Raw genomic sequence first — 16,982 nt, 5'->3', positions numbered from 1 at the left:
AAAAACAGGACTTTGCCTAGGGGAACATGTCTACTGACAATATGGTTATTCTCTGATTAGATGCTTGGAGTGCTGGAAACCATCTTTATCTGGGTTATGAGGTATTGATATGGTAGCCCATTATGGTAGAAAAGAAAAGGCCACACACTTGAGAGGCAGACCAACCTGAATGTGAAATTCGGCTCTGTCACTTTTACTCTGGTACCTAAGTTACTTAACTTCCTCTATAAAATGAAAATTATAGTACTTTAGAGTTTCTGTGACAATAAAAGCACCCAGAGTGAGTTCTTGTCAAATGGTATTTGTACACGCAATACAATGTGATGATCTGCTTTGATATTCCCTCAGGTGAAGTAAAGGACAAAAATGTACAGGTAGTCGAGCTCCCCATTGTGGACAGTCTTCATCCTCGTCCTCCATATTTACCCCTGGCTGTACCAGAAGACCTTGCAGACCGACTTGTACGAGTCCATGGTGATCCTGCAGTGTGGTGGGTGTCCCAGTTTGTCAAATACTTGATCCGCCCACAGCCTTGGCTAGAAAAGGAAATAGAAGAGGCCACCAAGAAGCTAGGCTTCAAACATCCAGTTATTGGGTAAGAACCTGATTTGTTCCTCCTAAAGTGATATGTAGTAACGGGGGTGCATAACTTTAGAGTACAGTATGAACGTTACAAGGTTTAGTATAATTTTCCTAGCCACACCCCAAAACAGAGGTTCCAGTGTTCACCTTAGGCCACATGGAGATAGATCATTCTTCCTTTGTTAACTTAGAACAGCTGAGTCATCATATTTTAGTCACTTAATAATTTGTTCATTTATTCGTTCAGCAAATATATTAAAACATATTTCTGAAATTAGCTGTCTCTCCTGGGGAAACGAGCAAAATTTTATTTTATTGGGAGTATTTTAGATACTATACATGCTTCCTGTCTTACTCTAACAGGGCCATGAAATGGGGTGCTCACATTTATAGCTTTTCTTTTACACCTTATTCTTAGGTTTCTTTCATTGCCACTGGTGATTATTTTGCATTTTTGATGTTCTGTTTTCTTTTTGTTTTGGAAGCCATTTTGAGAATAAAGATTTCATTTGTAATGTAAGATAATGTTAAAATTGTTATTTAAAGTTGTCTCTTAGCCCACTTAGTAATTACCATGTATATATGTATTCAGTCTCATGCTTATGTTAAGGGAAATGTATCGGGAAATCCTGGAAGCAAAAAAAATCCAAAAGAACACCTTTGCTCACAAGTATGTGCTCTTTCCTATACCCATACATAAAAAGTTATGAATAAGGAGTTTTTCTGTGTCCTGATGCCAGATTTCACACCACAGGAAATGTTCTTTGGCTAAAGGAAAGAATATGAGAGTTAAGTGACCTTGGTAATACTCCTGCCTGTTCCCTAATTTTGGGTCAAGTTACTTAAAAATAGTATTATTGAGCTTTGATTTTTTTTCCATTTGTAAAATAGGGAAGGTAACACCTCCCCTAAAAATGATGATGTGATAATATAAGAATGAAAAAGGATTTTGGTTCTGTAGGGAAAAAATACACTGTAAAATGTTATTACCTTTCAGAGAGACTGATGCTTAAGTAATTCCTCAAAATAGATTTGTAGGCTAGACTATGGCATTCTGCAGCTTCTATTGTTTGTAATAATGTCAGCTATTGATTAATATTAATACATGTGTTGATTCATTCACTTATCTGCAGAACATTTATTGAATACCTGCTACTGTGGGGGACCAAGATTAATTTTTTTTAAATGACTCCTTTCAACTCATTACAGTCCATGGGAAAAGAGACTTAACAACTAACATTATACTGGGAGAATGTGATTAATGCCCTGAGGAAAAGCATAAAAGTCTTATGAGAAGTCAGGGAAGGGGAAATGTACTTTCTGGACCAAGAAAGCCTTCAGAACCACAGTGTTAGAACAGAATTTTCAAGGTGGAGAAAGATGCAGGATAGTAGTTACATTACCAAAATAACTTCAACTGCATTATCTCAGTGATCCTGTAACACAGTCCAGTGATGTAGGCAGAGATAACCATTTTACAAGAAATCTCTGTCCAAAGTTCCAGAGTTTATAAAGGCCAAACCAGGACTTAAAGCTTCTTATCTTTGTTTGGATAACCTGTAGTTTTACATAGCAGAAAGCTACCTTTATTAATTTTTCATGGAGCATCCCCCACATTGAGAACTGGCCAAATACAGGAACTTGAAGTTCTGCAGACAACTAAGTTATTTGCACACTGAGGTAGTGTGCTGTCTGAAAGAGGGGTGCACTAGAATTCAAGAATCTAGGCATCCAGACTAGTTTCTACCACTAGCAAGTTATGTGACTTTGGACAACTTACTTGGTCATTCTCGGCCTTTGTTAATTGTCACTCTTTCTTTGTGTATTAAAAAAAAAAAAAAACACTGGGTTAAATAATAGGTTTCTATTAACACAATAATAGACTTTTGTGTGTACACATCATTCATTTATTTGTTGTGTTTGGTGGAATTGGGAATAAATAAAATCAGATTCCTTGCCCTACAGGAGCTGTGATAATGAAAATCAGGCAAGTACAGAAATAACTTTTACTTTACAAGACTGGGCTGAAATGCAAGTGAAAGAAACCAACATTCCTTTTTGCCTTATGTTGTCATTTTGTTCCCTGAAATGTCTTCAGAGGCATCAGTTTCTTTAACTGTTAGATGAAAGAGTTGCATTCTAATATCCTTCACAGATCTAACATTCTTTCATTAAAATCCATTTAAGGTCCTCTCTCAAATTATTGGTCCAGGCCTAGTTTTAGGAATGCTTGAAGAATTGAGAGAATTGCTTAGTAGTACCCTGCTCCTCTTCCTCTGATTGTTCCTTTTTGTTATAGATCTCCTTTGTTTTTGTTTTTAATTTCATATCTCCCATCCTATTTTTCCACTTGTGTCTTCATCTTCATGTGTATATGTTACTGACCCATTCTAAATGGTACTAAAACAAATGCATGGTAAAAATCAGAATTTCAAGTAGTGTTTCTTCTTATGAAACTTCTCATTGAAATTCAGTGGAATTGTTCTTTCTGTCCCATTTCATCTCCGGAGCACAGTGAACAATTCCAAATTTCCTGAGAGAACCAGTGACTAAGAAGATTGTGAAAAGGAAAAGATGTGATACAATAGGTGCTCATATGCTAGTATTCACATCTGGACTATCATCTGAAATGCAAAGGAAAGAATAGCCATGAAGATGACAGAGTAACTCCAATGAAATTGAATCCTCACTCCAGATTCATAATAAATGGCTGGCCCTAGGCTTGACTTACTGTGAAAGTGTTAGTCACTCAGTCATGTCTGATTCTTTGTGACCTCATGGACTACAGCCCGCCAGGCTCCTCTGTCCATGGAATTCTCCAGGCAAGAAAACTGGAGTGGGTTGTCATTCTCTTCTCCAGGGGATCTTCCCGACCCAGGGATTGAACCTGGGTCTCCTGCATTGCAGGCAGATCCTTTACCATCTGAGCCCCCAGGGAAGCCCAGGCTTGACTTAAGACTTGCTCATGTATTATGACCTAAAAGGAAACAAATCTACCTTGTTCTTTTCTTTTTATGAGCAGTGGTTTAGTAACTTGGGAAGAGAGGGGTTATAGAAAGGGCAAAAGTAAAGAGTGTTTTAACTTCTGAAAACCGACTATGATTAGTATTATTCTTATTTTCATTAAAATACTGTTGAAAGTCGAGGCCTTATTCAGTGCAAGACAGTGTAACTCTGTGTCCCCAGTTCTACACTTTCACAGTTTTTGAGCTTTTCTTAAATAGCTGAGATTAAACAGATGAGATTAGTATCTGCTTGTATTTGGCAGAGAAAGGAAATTCATTATACCTACAACAAAAAAAGGTTGGAATGGTTCCATGCACTTAAAGTAGTAAGAACTGTTAAAAGGTTTGCCTTACCTTAATTGTGCTATAGGGACTATCCTTGCAGGTGTGTGTTTTCCTTAGCTTTAAACTCTACAAGCTGGTGTTATAGTGATGATACAGGAAAAAATGAAGAAAAAGAAAACTTGGCATCAAAACTTTACAAATTATATATTTAATGTTCTATAATAATAACTGAATCTTGGCATCCTTTATTGTCAAAAATATTAAAAATTACTTCTAGATTTTTGGTTGGTATTTGCTGCTTTATATACAGTCTAACTCTAGAAACTCCCATTTACTTCTGATTTGCCAATTACTTTCTCTTTAAAGCATTTTTCAAAGACTTATTTTCTAATCCCCCTTGTATTAATATGCAAATATATTTAGAATACATGTGTTTGAATTTTTTAATATTGGTTTTCTTTTTTCTAATGTTGAAAATGAAAGAAAAATTTGTTTAATTGTACATAAATGGGGAAACCAGAATTGAAAAAGACACATGTACCCTTGTTCATTGCAGCACTATTTATAATAGCTAGGACATGGAAGCAACCTAAATGTCCACCCACAGAATAAGAAAGTTGTGGTGCATATACACAGTGAAATATTACTCAGCTATAAAAAGGAACACGTTTGAGTCAGTTCTAATGAGGTGAATGAACCTAGAGCCTACTATACAGAGTGAAATAAGTCAGACAAATGCTGTATATTAACACAAATATATGGAATCTAGAAAGACGGTATTGACGATCCTACATGCAAGGCAGCAAAGGAGACACAGACATAAAGAACAGACTTTTGGACTCAGTGGGAGGAGAGGGTGGGATGATTTGAAAGAATAGCATTGAAACATTTTCATTACCAGGTGTAAAATAGATAACCAGGGCAAGTTTGATGTATGACACAGGGCACCCAAAGCCAGTGCTCTGTGACAACCTGGAGGGATAGGGTGGGAAGGGATGTGAGAGAAGGGCTGATTTATATTGATGTATGGCAAAAACCATCACAATATTGTAAAGCAATTATCTTCCAATTAAAATAAGTAAATGTTTTAAAAAAGAAAAGGAAATGTCCATAATGCCACCATGAATAGAGGTATAAAGCTGAATACCCTAAAAGTCCTCTGTGCATCAGAGCATTTTCAGTAGACTCTTTCTTTCTCTGTCCCTGCAGAGTCCATGTCAGACGCACAGACAAAGTAGGAACTGAAGCAGCCTTCCACCCCATTGAGGAATACATGGTGCACGTTGAAGAACATTTTCAGCTTCTTGCTCGCAGAATGCAAGTGGATAAAAAAAGAGTATATTTGGCCACAGATGACCCTTCTTTATTGAAGGAGGCAAAAACAAAGTAAGTAAGATGAACTAATGATTCTACAGTGGACCATCTCTTTTCAGTCAAAATGAATCCTTAATTCCCATGACTGGTGATTCTTGTTACACTGAATGTTATTACTGATTATTGGGAGTTTTAAATTCAAAACAACTGTGTGCTCGTGCAACTGTTATTATGATCAAAGCATAGTTGTGGTGCCAGCAAGATGTAGACTTCATTCTGAAACCCCTTCTCTTGACTTGTAGGCAGCAGTCATCTCGTAATACACTCACACGACCTTTGTGTGCTTGGAAGACAGAGGGCAAGCTTTCTGGTGTCTCTTGTAAGGATACTCATTCCATCATGAGGGCCTCACACTAAGGCCCCATCTCCAGATATTATCACATTGGGAGTTAGGGCTTACACATGTGAATTCTGAGGGGACACAAACATTCAGTCCATAACACTAACCAATTCACAAGACTGTTAAAAATGAAACACACCGCATACTTGTCCTTTTGCTCTTACAGTCTTCACTAAGAATCGAAGGCAACTGAAACCATGTGTAAGATGCAAGTTTTCACCTTGTAAAAACATCTGGAATTTGGAGATTATATTTTTTTTAAAAGAGAATCAAAAGAGGAGTTTTGTTGGTGAAAGAATCAGGACTGCCAGCTTGTACTGAGCAACACCATCATCACTGAGCCCACCCGCCTGTGTTTCAGGCACTGTGCTAGGTGCTGGGGAGTCCCTGATACGCAAGACACTCTCTGCTCTCAAGGAATTCCTAATCTCGTAGGGGAACGGACAGTACGAGGAGTGCTTTTGTTGTTGTTCAGTCACTGAGTTGTGTCCGACTCTTTGTGACCCTGTGGACTGCAGCACGCCAGGCTTCCCTATCCTTCACTGTCTCCTAGAGTTTGCTCAAACTCATGTCCGTTGAGTTGGTGATGCCATCCAGCTATCTCGTCCTCTGTCATCCCCTTCTCCTCCTACCGTCTATGTTTCCTAGCATGAGGGTCTTTTCCAGTGAGTCGACTCTTTGCATCAGGTGGCCAAAGTATTGGAGCTTCAGCTTCAGCATCAATCCTTCCAATGAATAATCAAGGTTGATTTCCTTTAGAATTGACTGGTTTGGTTTCCTTGCAGTTCAGTAATACCTTCTACTCCAGAAATCATCCCTGAACCCTTGACTAAGTGTTCCTCCCCTAAGTGCATTTATCTTAATATTTAGCACTTGCTTATTTCTGGTTCCCTCACATTATAAGCACTTTGAAACTATACCTGGTTCCAGTAAGTGTTCAGTAAGTACTGAGTTACATTCATTTCAGTCCAGTCAGTTTGAAGACGTTTTATTAGCAGTTAGTCATTTGACCTATTTGACTTTTAATTAATTTGTTTCTCAATCCTTTTTATGTCACAAAGAAAAACAAATGTTGGGAAGAAAAACAAATCTGGAATGAATACTATAATGCAAGTATTTATCCAAATCACTGGATAATCCTTTAAACCCTATTTCTACCTCATAAGAATGCAAATTAACCTGATATAAATTGTTTTTTCTTTAAGGCTCCCTCTATGGATTATACACACAGACACACACTCTCTCTCTCTCACATACACATATACACACATACAAGCCAAAGGGCCAAGAAATTCATCAGCCAAATATAAGCCAAGTTATATATTCTTATATAAGTGTTAGGGATTAAATGAAGACTTGGACACAAAACATAAGAAAAAAATTCCACAGATACTATTCCAGTTTGATATGCAGACCTATTAGAAACAAAGTAGAAATAGTTCATCCTAGTCCTTCATTTTAAAATACCTGACTGAATTTGTAGCTTAGTTGAAAAAATATTAAAATATTACTTTATTTAGTCTTTTACTTGTTATTGAATGCATCGTAAATTTTCCCCTTGATAAACAAAATAGTTCATGCTCATTAGAAAATATGGAGTTGGTGAGTATACAAACAAGGAAAAAATATTACTCATAATCTCATTACTCAGTGGTTAACAACTATTTAAATATCAATGTATTTCCTTCAGATATTTATATAGTTATACATTTTAATAGTTGATCATATTCTATATAATTTGAACTCTTCTTTTTCTTAATACAGCAATAGATCCCTTTTCACAGGTTGCTAAAAAAAAGTCATTGTCAGTCTCTCTCTTTTTTTTTTTAGTGATTAAATATCCAGTGAATGGAAATACCATTGCTTACTTAACCATTTTCCTAATATTTGACAGGTTATTTACAGTGCTGTGAGGTGTGCCTAAAATTATCCATATTATTTCCTTAATCTAGATTTCTGGGCTTGAAAATATTTAGATAAACAAATATGAACATGTTACATCTGTGATCCATAGCACAGCATGATATTCTTACACCAAGCAATCCTTATAGTACAGTTGGCAGTAGATACTTGGATTGTGGGAATAGAAAAACTTGATTTTTTTGGGGGGGGGGGTCAGTAGCTAGTAACTTCTCTCCCCATGGTAGTTCAGGCAGCATTTTCCTCCATATTCCTGTTATAAATGTAGCAATTGCATTTTATGCATATTTGTTCCTCTTTGGAAATCTTTTGGTTTTTTTGAGTCAATTAAAGATTTTCTCAGGAATTTAAATGCTATGTCTCGCCTTCATTATTTTACTTAAATGTTTTTTTCCTCTCTGAATTAACTCTGCTTTTGACCTCTCATGACTGGTTTTGATCCTAAACAAGTCATAAAACCTCTGTTATTGTTTCAGAAGACCAAAAACATGAATTAATTTCTCAACAAGGTATATAGTATCCAAGGTGATTATAAGACTTTTCTGCTTCAGGAGGGTGAAGAGTGATGGAGAGGATGCAAAAGAGTGATGCAAACATAAGTGATGCATAGGATTCATACAGAGAAGAAACCTTTTTACTGAGTAACTTATTCTTTGTAAAAGGGGTCAAGATTAGTTTGTGTCTGTGACTCCAGTAGTTAATGCTTTGTTGCTTAGTATTATACCTCAGGTTTCGCTTTCATTCACGAGATTTTAGCACCAGCATCCCAGTGACCATGACAGCTTTTGCTAACATGGAGATCTCCTCAGGTAATTCAGTATTAGAGTGTTTAAATCTAAAAATCTTTGGCAGTCAAAGAAATAAGAACTATTAAAATTGTCTATCCAATACTGTATTCTGAGATAATGAAGATTGAGGGTAGGAGTGAAACAGGAAACAAAAACAAGCTATTAAAAATCTCTCAGATTAAATATTTACATATTTATTTTGCTCTTTGTGAAAAATGCTGGATGAGCTCTTCCTAAAATTAAGTTTATTTAAATGAATAGAAGCAAGAGAAATCTGTTAAAAAGGTTTTCTAAAGCATTTGGTTGCCATATCAAATGAAGAATCAGCCATTGTGGTAAATGTCTTCACTATTTTATCGAACTACATACAATTTGCTAGACACAGTTACAGGGCATTCAGTTCAGTTCAGTTCAGTCGCTCAGTCGTGTCCGACTGTTTGCACCCCATGGACTGCAGCATGCCAGGCTTGCCTGTCCATCACCAACTCCCAGAGCTTGCTCAAACTCATGTCCATCAAGTCGGTGATGCCATCCAACCATTTCATCCTCTGTTGTCCCCTTCTCCTCCTTCCCAGCATCAAGGTATTTTCCAGTGAGTCAGTTCTTCACATCAGGTGGCCAAAGTATTGGAGTTTCAGCTTCAGCATCAGTCCTTCCAGTGCATATTCAGTACTGATTTCCTTTAGGATGGACTGGTTGGATCTCCTTGCAGTCCAAGGGACTCTCAAGAGTCTTCTCCAACACCACGGTTCAAAAGGATCAGTTCTTTGGCGCTCAGCTTTCTTTATAGTCCAACTCTCACATCTGTATATGACCACTGGAACAACCATAGCTTTGACTAGACAGGCCTTTGTCAGCAAAGTAATGTCTATGCTTTTTAATATGCTGTCTAAGTTGGTCATAGCTTTTCTTCCAAGGAGTAAGCGTCTTTTAATTTCATGGCTGCAGTCACCATCTGCAGTGATTTCAGAGTCCAAGAAAATAAAATCTGTCACTGTTTCCATTGTTTCCCCACCTGTTTTCCATGAAGTGATGGGACTGATGCCATGATCTTCGTTTTTCTGAATGTTGAGTTTTAAGCCAGCTTTTTCACTCTCCTCTTTCACTTGTATCAAGAGGCTCTTTAGTTCCTCTTCACTTTCTGCCATAAGGGTGGTGTCATCTGCATATCTGAGGTTATTGATATTTTTCCCGGAAATCTTGATTCCACTTTGCACCTTCATCCAGCCTGCTATTTCTCACATTAGAAATACAAAGAAACCAAAAATAATATGTGGCTCCTCCTCTCAATGAGTATCTCTCTAACTGATGGGCAGTATACATGTAACCATTAATCACAGTGTCATCATATATCAGTACTTGTCCTGAAGGAGTTGTATGCTAGGTAGTGAAGTCAAGAGGGGTCTTTCCCTCAATCTGAAGAAAGACTTCACAAAAGAAAATTTGATACTATTTTTAATTTCAAGTTAGTTCTTTGTGGGTGATATAAAAAATAAATTTTTACAACATGGAAGAAAAAAAGATACTTTTTAAAATCATTGCCAGCCTCTGCAATCTCACACTGGAAGACCTCTTCTGCTGTGTACTTGTGAGCATAAGACAAGAAAGAAGTATATGTCTGTGGAGTTTTCCATGCTCATTGTTGGAAGTACAGAATCTCCTTCCTTCATTACTTGCATTGTTTCTGTTTTTTTCAACACTCAGTATCCTTCATCAGGCTCTTTTTCATGTAGAGATAAGGCCTGAGGAACTTAGGTGCTCTTTTGGTTTGGTGCTAGAAAGAGGCCTTTAAGTTCGGAAGGGCATAATGTTAGTCTCACTTCTCAGAAAAAGGATCACTCTGTTCCACTGAGTACCTATACCATGCTGACAGAGTTAGTCTTTACTCTAGGCTACAATCTGTACTGGTGTGTTTTAACAATTTCCCTCCTCCTTCACCCTCCAGTCTTTTCATATTTATTTGTTTCTGCTTTAGCCCCATGCCTGGATATGTGCATCATCACAGGAATCACATTAAAAGTCTCTTTGGTTGTTTTCTTTATAGAACAAATGTGACATTTCCTTCATCTCCCTGATTCAGAGCTGGGAGGGCAAAATGTCAAAAATAATGAGGCCAAATGGATCTGATCACTGAATACCAGTCTGAAACAGTGCTCAGAGACTTTTTCTTCACAGTCATCATTAGAGGCAGTCAGAGAAAACTCCTTGGAGGCTGTGGAATGAAGAGAAATCTGAAGCAGCTGTTAGGGAATTAGGAAAACGTCCCAGTCGTGGGTAGCACTCACTTGTTCATGTGTTTATCCACGTGACTTTATGTGGAGTTCTAGATGCTGTGATGCAAAGGAAAATAAGGCATAGCTAAGCTTTGGGAAATACTGTGTGGAAAAAGCCACGTAAACTGACTCTTGCTGTCTCAGGGCTTATGAATAGGAACTGTTTTTCACTCAACAAGTATTTATTGATATTCTGTTACATTCTAGATTCTCTTTTAGGTGCTGAGAATAACAGAGTAAACAGAGCAGAAGAAATATCTCTCTCTTTATAGAGTTTACATTCTAATTAGGGATGATGGAGGTGGAAATGAATACAGACAGTAAACAGTTTTTATTTAGTTGCTAAGTCATGTCTGACTCTTCTGTGACCCCATGGACTGTAGCCTGCCAGCCTCCCCTGTCCGTGGGATTCTCCAGGCAAAAATACTGGAGTGGGTTGCCATTTCCTTCTCCAAGGGATCTTCCCGACCCAGGGATTAAACCCAGATCTCCTGCTTAGCAGGCAGGTTCTTTACCACTGAGCCACCAGGGAAGCCTAAAATAAACAGTAAATATATATTTACTACAAGACCTACAAGACCTTTTAGAACTAACACCCCAAAAAGATGTCCTTTTCATTATAGGGGACTGGAATGCAAAAGTAAGAAGTCAAGAAACACCTGAAGTAACAGGCAAATTTGGCCTTGGAGTACAGAATGAAGCAGGGCAAAGGCTAATAGAGTTTTGCCAAGAGAACACACTGGTCATAACAAACACCCTCTTCCAACAACACAAGAGAAGACTCTACACATGGACATCACCAGATGGTCAATACTGAAATCAGATTAATTATATTCTTTGCAGCCAAAGATGGAGAAGCTCTATACAGTCAGCAAAATCAAGACTGGGAGCTGACTGTGGCTCAGATCATGAACTCCTTATTGCCAAATTCAGACATAAATTGAAGAAAGTAGGGAAAACCAGTAGACTTTTCAGATATGACCTAAATCAAATTCCTTATGACTATACAGTGGAAGTGAGAAATAGATTCAAGGGATTAGCTCTGATAGACAGAGTGCCTGATGAACTATGGACGGAGGTTTGTGACACTGTACAGGAGACAGGAATCAAGATGGTCCCCAAGAAAAAGAAATGCAAAAAAGCAAAATGGCTGTCTGAGGAGGTCTTACAAATAGCTGTGAAAAGAAGAGAAGGGAAGAGCAAAGGAGAAAAGGAAAGATATTCCCATTTGAATGCAGAATTCCAAAGAACAGCCAGGAGAAATAAGAAAGCCTTCCTCAGCGATCAATGCAAAGAAATAGAGGAAAACAACAGAATGGGAAAGACTAGAGATCTCTTCAAGAAAATTAAAGATATGAAGGGAACATTTCATGCAAAGATGGACTCGATAAAGGACAGAAATGGTATGAACCTAACAGAAGCAGAAGATATTAAGAAGAGGTGGCAAGAATACACAGAAGAACTGTACAAAAACGATATTCACAGCCCAGATAATCACGATGGTATGACCACTCACCTAGAGCCAGACATCCTGGAATGTGAAGTCAAGTGGGCCTTAGAAAGCATCACTATGAACAAAGCTAGTGGAGGTGATGGAATTCCAGCTGAGCTGTTTCAAATCCTGAAACTTGATGCTGTGAAAGTGCTGCACTCAATATGCCAGCAAATTTGGAAAACTCAGCAGTGGCCACAGGACTGGAAAAGGTCAGTTTTCATTCCAATCCCCAAGAAAAGCAATGCCAAAAAATGCTCAAACTACCTCACAATTGCACTCATCTCACATGTTAGTAAAGTAATGCTCAAAATTCTCCAAGCCAGACTTCAGCAATACGTGAACAGTGAACTTCCAGATTTTCAAGCTGGTTTTCGAAAAGGCAGAGGAACCAGAGATCAAATTGCCAACATCCGCTGGATCATCGAAAAAGCAAGAGAGTTCCAGAAAAACATCTGTTTCTGCTTTATTGACTATGCCAAAGCCTTTGTGTGGATCACAATAAACTGTGGAAAATTCTTCAAGAGATGGGAATACCAGACCACCTGACCTGCCTCTTGAGAAACCTATATGCAGGTCAGGAAGCAACAGTTAGAACTGGATGGAACAACAGACTGGTTCCAAATAGGAAAAGGAGTATGTCAAGGCTGTATATTGTCACCCTGCTTCTTTAACTTATATGCAGAGTACATCATGAGAAACGCTGGGCTGGAAGAAGCACAAGCTGGAATCAAGATTGCCGGGAAAATATCAATAGCCTCAGATATGATGACACCACCCTTATGGCAGAGAGTGAAGAGGAACGAAAAAGCCACTTGATGAAAGTGAAGGAGGAGAGTGAAAGAGTTGACTTAAAGCTCAACATTCAGAAAACTAAGACCATGGCATCTGGTCCCATCACCTCATGGGAAATAGATGGGGAAACAGTGGAAACAGTGTCAGACTTTATTTTTTGGTGCTCCAAAATCACTGCAGATGGTGATTGCAGCCATGAAATTAAAAGACGCTTACTCCTTGGAAGGAAAGTTATGATGAACCTAGATAGCATATTAAAATGTAGAGACATAACTTTGTCATCAAAGGTCCATCTAGTCAAGGCTATGGTTTTTCCAGTGGTCATGTGTGGATGTGAGAGTTGGACTGTGAAGAAGGCTGAGCACCGAAGAACTGATGCTTTTGAACTGTGGTGTTGGAGAAGACTCTTGAGAGTCCCTTGGACTGCAAGGAGATCCAACTAGTCCATCCTAAGGGAGATCAGTCCTGGGTGTTCATTGGAAGGACTGATGCTGAAGCTGAAACTCCAATACTTTGGCCACCTCATACGAAGAGTTGACTCATTGGAAAAGACCCTGATGCTGGGAGAGATTGGGGGCAGGAGGAGAAGGGGATGACAGAGGATGAAATGGCTGGATGGCATCACCGACTCGATGCACATGAGTTTGAGTAAACTCCGGGAGTTGGTGATGGACAGGGAGGCCTGACGTGCTGTAATTCATGAGTCGCAAAGAGTCAGACAAGACTGAGCTACTGAACTGAACTGTACTGAAATATATATTATGTCCAGTGATAAAAAGAGCCATGGAGAAAAATAAAGCAAGTAGAAAGGTTAAGGTTTGCCAAACTCCTCACTAACAAGTCAGCATTAGAGCAGAGATACAAGGAAGAAGTAAGAGATAAAACCAAGTGGATGTCTGGGGAAAGAATGTTTGACAGTCACAGCTAGTTGATTAGCTAAATTTATTGAGCATTTCCTGTATACCAGATACTCCTCTAAGCTGTTTACAGTGCTTAATTTAATTATTAAAAAATTATATAAAATAGGTACAATGATTATCCCTTTTGCATGTAACTTCCCAAAGTTTACAACTTAACTGTGATCTATCACATGTACTGAGAAAATTTATTCACTCTCTATTAAAATATAATTAAACCTCTGATTCAGAGTAGAATCATTTGAATATATGGTAGACTTTTTAAACACATTCAATATTTTTAACACATATCCTCTCAGGAGTACCACAATATTAGTTGTTGGACATCTACAGGGAGTTTACTTACATAAATTTATTAGAATGGTTTCTTTATCACCATTATTTGTTAAGATGGTGCTTATGGGGATTAGGGCTTCACCAGTGGCTCAGCGGTGAAGAATCCACCTGCAATGCAGGAGACGTGGAATTGATCCCTGGGTTGGGAAGACTCCTTGGAGGAGGAAATGGCTACCTACTCCAGTATTTTTGGCTGGGAAATCCATGAACAGAGGAGCCTGGCGGACTGCAGTCCCTGGGGTTGCTAAGAGTCGGATACGACTGAAGAGACAGCATGCATGCGTGCCAGACCTGCATATGGAGGTTAAAGGAGACAAGTCTGAAGTATCACAAATTCTAAACTAAAAGGTTAAATGAGATTTAATCATGGTATTTATATTCTAAAGGAAAAACTCAATGACCAAATTTGAAAGCAGGTTGGAGCCTCCTGGAGAGGCAGAAGGCAACTGGGACTCCCCCTGAGGTTACAGGCACTGGCCACAGGCAGTGGGGAGCTCATTCTGCCTCACAGCCCCTGGTGCTGGCAAGCTCCATTTTCGAGTCTTCCTTCTAGGCTATTAGCACTGGGGGCTTATGTGCCCGCTAATTGATTGCCTCCAGTACTGGGATCCCCAGGCCCCACAGCCAGCTGTGCTGGGACCTAGCACTGCCCACCATCAAGACCAGACCAACCTTAGGACCTGCAGACCTGCAGTCAGGAGACCAGAACCCAGCCCAATCCACCAGTGGGCTGGCACCAGCCTTAAGATTCCCCAGACCATGTAGCCAGCTGTGTCAGGACCCAGACCCACCCACCAGTCGTTAGCAGCCCCCACGTAAGGCAGGACATGGCAGCCAACTGAGTTGAGAGCCAACCCTGCCTACCAGCCTGCCCACAGTAGCTGGCCCCACCACCACAGAAGTGCCCTCTCAGCCCACCTACAACCTCTGCTGACCAGAGGGGAGTATGTAGCTAGACCCCACAGGACATCTCCTACATAAGCTCACTTCTCCAAGAACAGAAAACATAACTGGCCTGCCTAATAATATATAAAAATAAACACAGAGAATTAAGCAAAAATAAGGTGACAAATAATGTGTTTCAAACAAAAGAACAAACCCCAAAAGTACTAAGCAAAGCATAGATGAGCAGTCTGTTAACACCAACACCACAGAAATCAAAGGATCAAAGGGATTACTGCAAACAACTATACGTGAATAAATGGACAACCTAGAAGAAATGGATAAATTCCTAGAAATTTTCAGTTTCCTAAGACTAAATTAGGAAGAAATAGAAAATATGAACAAATCAATTACCAGTAATGGAACTGAATCAGGATTAATCAAAAAGCTTCCAACAAACAAAAGTCCAGGACCAGATGGCCCCATGGGTGAATTTTATGAAATATTTAAAGAAGAATTAATGCCTGTACTTCCAAAAATTGAAGATGACTTCTGAACTCAATTCTACAAGGCAAAGGTCACCCTGATTAAAAAACCAGACGGAAATGCCACAAAAATCAAAACTTACAGACCAATATCATTGATAGGATACAAAAATCCTTAACAGAATGTTAGCAAGCTGAATCCAACAACACATTAAAAAGATCATACACCATGTTCTTGTGGATGCAAGGATAGTTCAATATTTGCAAATCCATCAGTGCTACACACCACATTAACAAAGGATAAAAATCATATGATCATCTCAATAGATGCAGAAAAAGCATTTGACAAAATTCTACGTTTATTTATAATAAAACTCTGAACTAAGTGGGTGTAGAAGAAACACCTCAACATAACGAAGGCTGTAATATATGACAATCCCACAGCTAGCATAATACTCAGCAGTGAAAAGCTGAAAGTTTTTCTTCTAAGATCAGGAAGAAGACAAAGATGGCCACTCTCACCACTTTTTAGTCAACATAGTGTTGAATATAGCCACAGCAATTGAAATTTAAGACATTATATCCCAAGAGTTTTCATCACAAGGAAGAATTTTTCTTTCCTTTTTAAAAAATGTTGTCTCTTTAGGAGATGAGGGATAGTGACTGAACTCATTGTGGTAACCATTTCGTGATGTGTGTAAGTCGGTTCATTGTCCCTTATATGGTACTGTGTGTCAATTATATATCAGTAAAACTGGAAGAAAAAGACAATATATAAATTACACTTTTAAAAAGATGAAAAAGTGGGAGAGGAATAAGAATAAAAGTGGGAGAGGAATGCATAAAAGGAAAATGTGTTGATGTGAAAAAAAAAAAAATGAAAGCAGGTTGAAAAAGCTCTTCAAGGTCACTTGTTACAAAGAAAGAAATTCCTGTTTTCAATTATTTCTTGAATTGAAAGGGACATTCTGATGCATATGTGTACTTTATAGGACATGCCAATAGCTTCTAACATACAGGACACCCAGAGCGGTTTCTGCCCCATCGGTGGATTCAAAGATGCTTTGTCAGCTACTCTATTGAGTGCCAGTGTTCAAGCTCTCCTTACTGTTGGAAAGAGAGGCACTCCTGTGTAAAGGAGGGCCCCCTCCTGTTGATAGGCTACTACTTCCTGATAGAATTGTGTGATTTCAGTGATTTTGTTTCTTTTTCTAGGTACCCCAATTATGAATTTATTAGTGATAACTCTATCTCTTGGTCAGCTGGACTGCACAATCGATACACAGAAAATTCACTTCGAGGTGTGATCCTGGATATACACTTTCTCTCCCAGGCAGACTTCCTGGTGTGTACTTTTTCATCCCAGGTAAGCATTTTTAAATGGTCAATACTCTGGTTATATTAGGCAAGGAGGTTCTTGGATCTTTTTTAAAAATGTTAGTTATCATGATTCAAGTGCAACATTTTAATATTTAGAAATGGTCTCTTTTGTGAAAAGATAAGAAGAT

General features: G+C 38.6%; 1 protein-coding gene across 7 annotated transcripts in view; it reads left to right on the top strand.

Moving 5' to 3' along the window:
* FUT8 (fucosyltransferase 8) overlaps positions 1 to 16,982 on the top strand; it is a 314,874-nt gene that overhangs the window by 288,506 nt on the left and 9,386 nt on the right. For all 7 annotated transcript variants that reach the window (XM_043921010.1, XM_043921005.1, XM_043921008.1 and 4 more), the window contains 3 exons: positions 349 to 595; positions 5,082 to 5,258; positions 16,690 to 16,840. In XM_043921010.1, the coding sequence (XP_043776945.1) occupies positions 349 to 595; positions 5,082 to 5,258; positions 16,690 to 16,840 (575 nt within the window). The remainder of the gene's footprint in view (positions 1 to 348; positions 596 to 5,081; positions 5,259 to 16,689; positions 16,841 to 16,982) is intronic.

Source organism: Cervus elaphus, chromosome 12 (genome assembly GCF_910594005.1).
Source record: "Cervus elaphus chromosome 12, mCerEla1.1, whole genome shotgun sequence".
In the NCBI taxonomy this organism is placed as follows: domain Eukaryota; kingdom Metazoa; phylum Chordata; class Mammalia; order Artiodactyla; family Cervidae; genus Cervus; species Cervus elaphus.
This window is presented reverse-complemented; position numbering and strand designations above follow the sequence as displayed.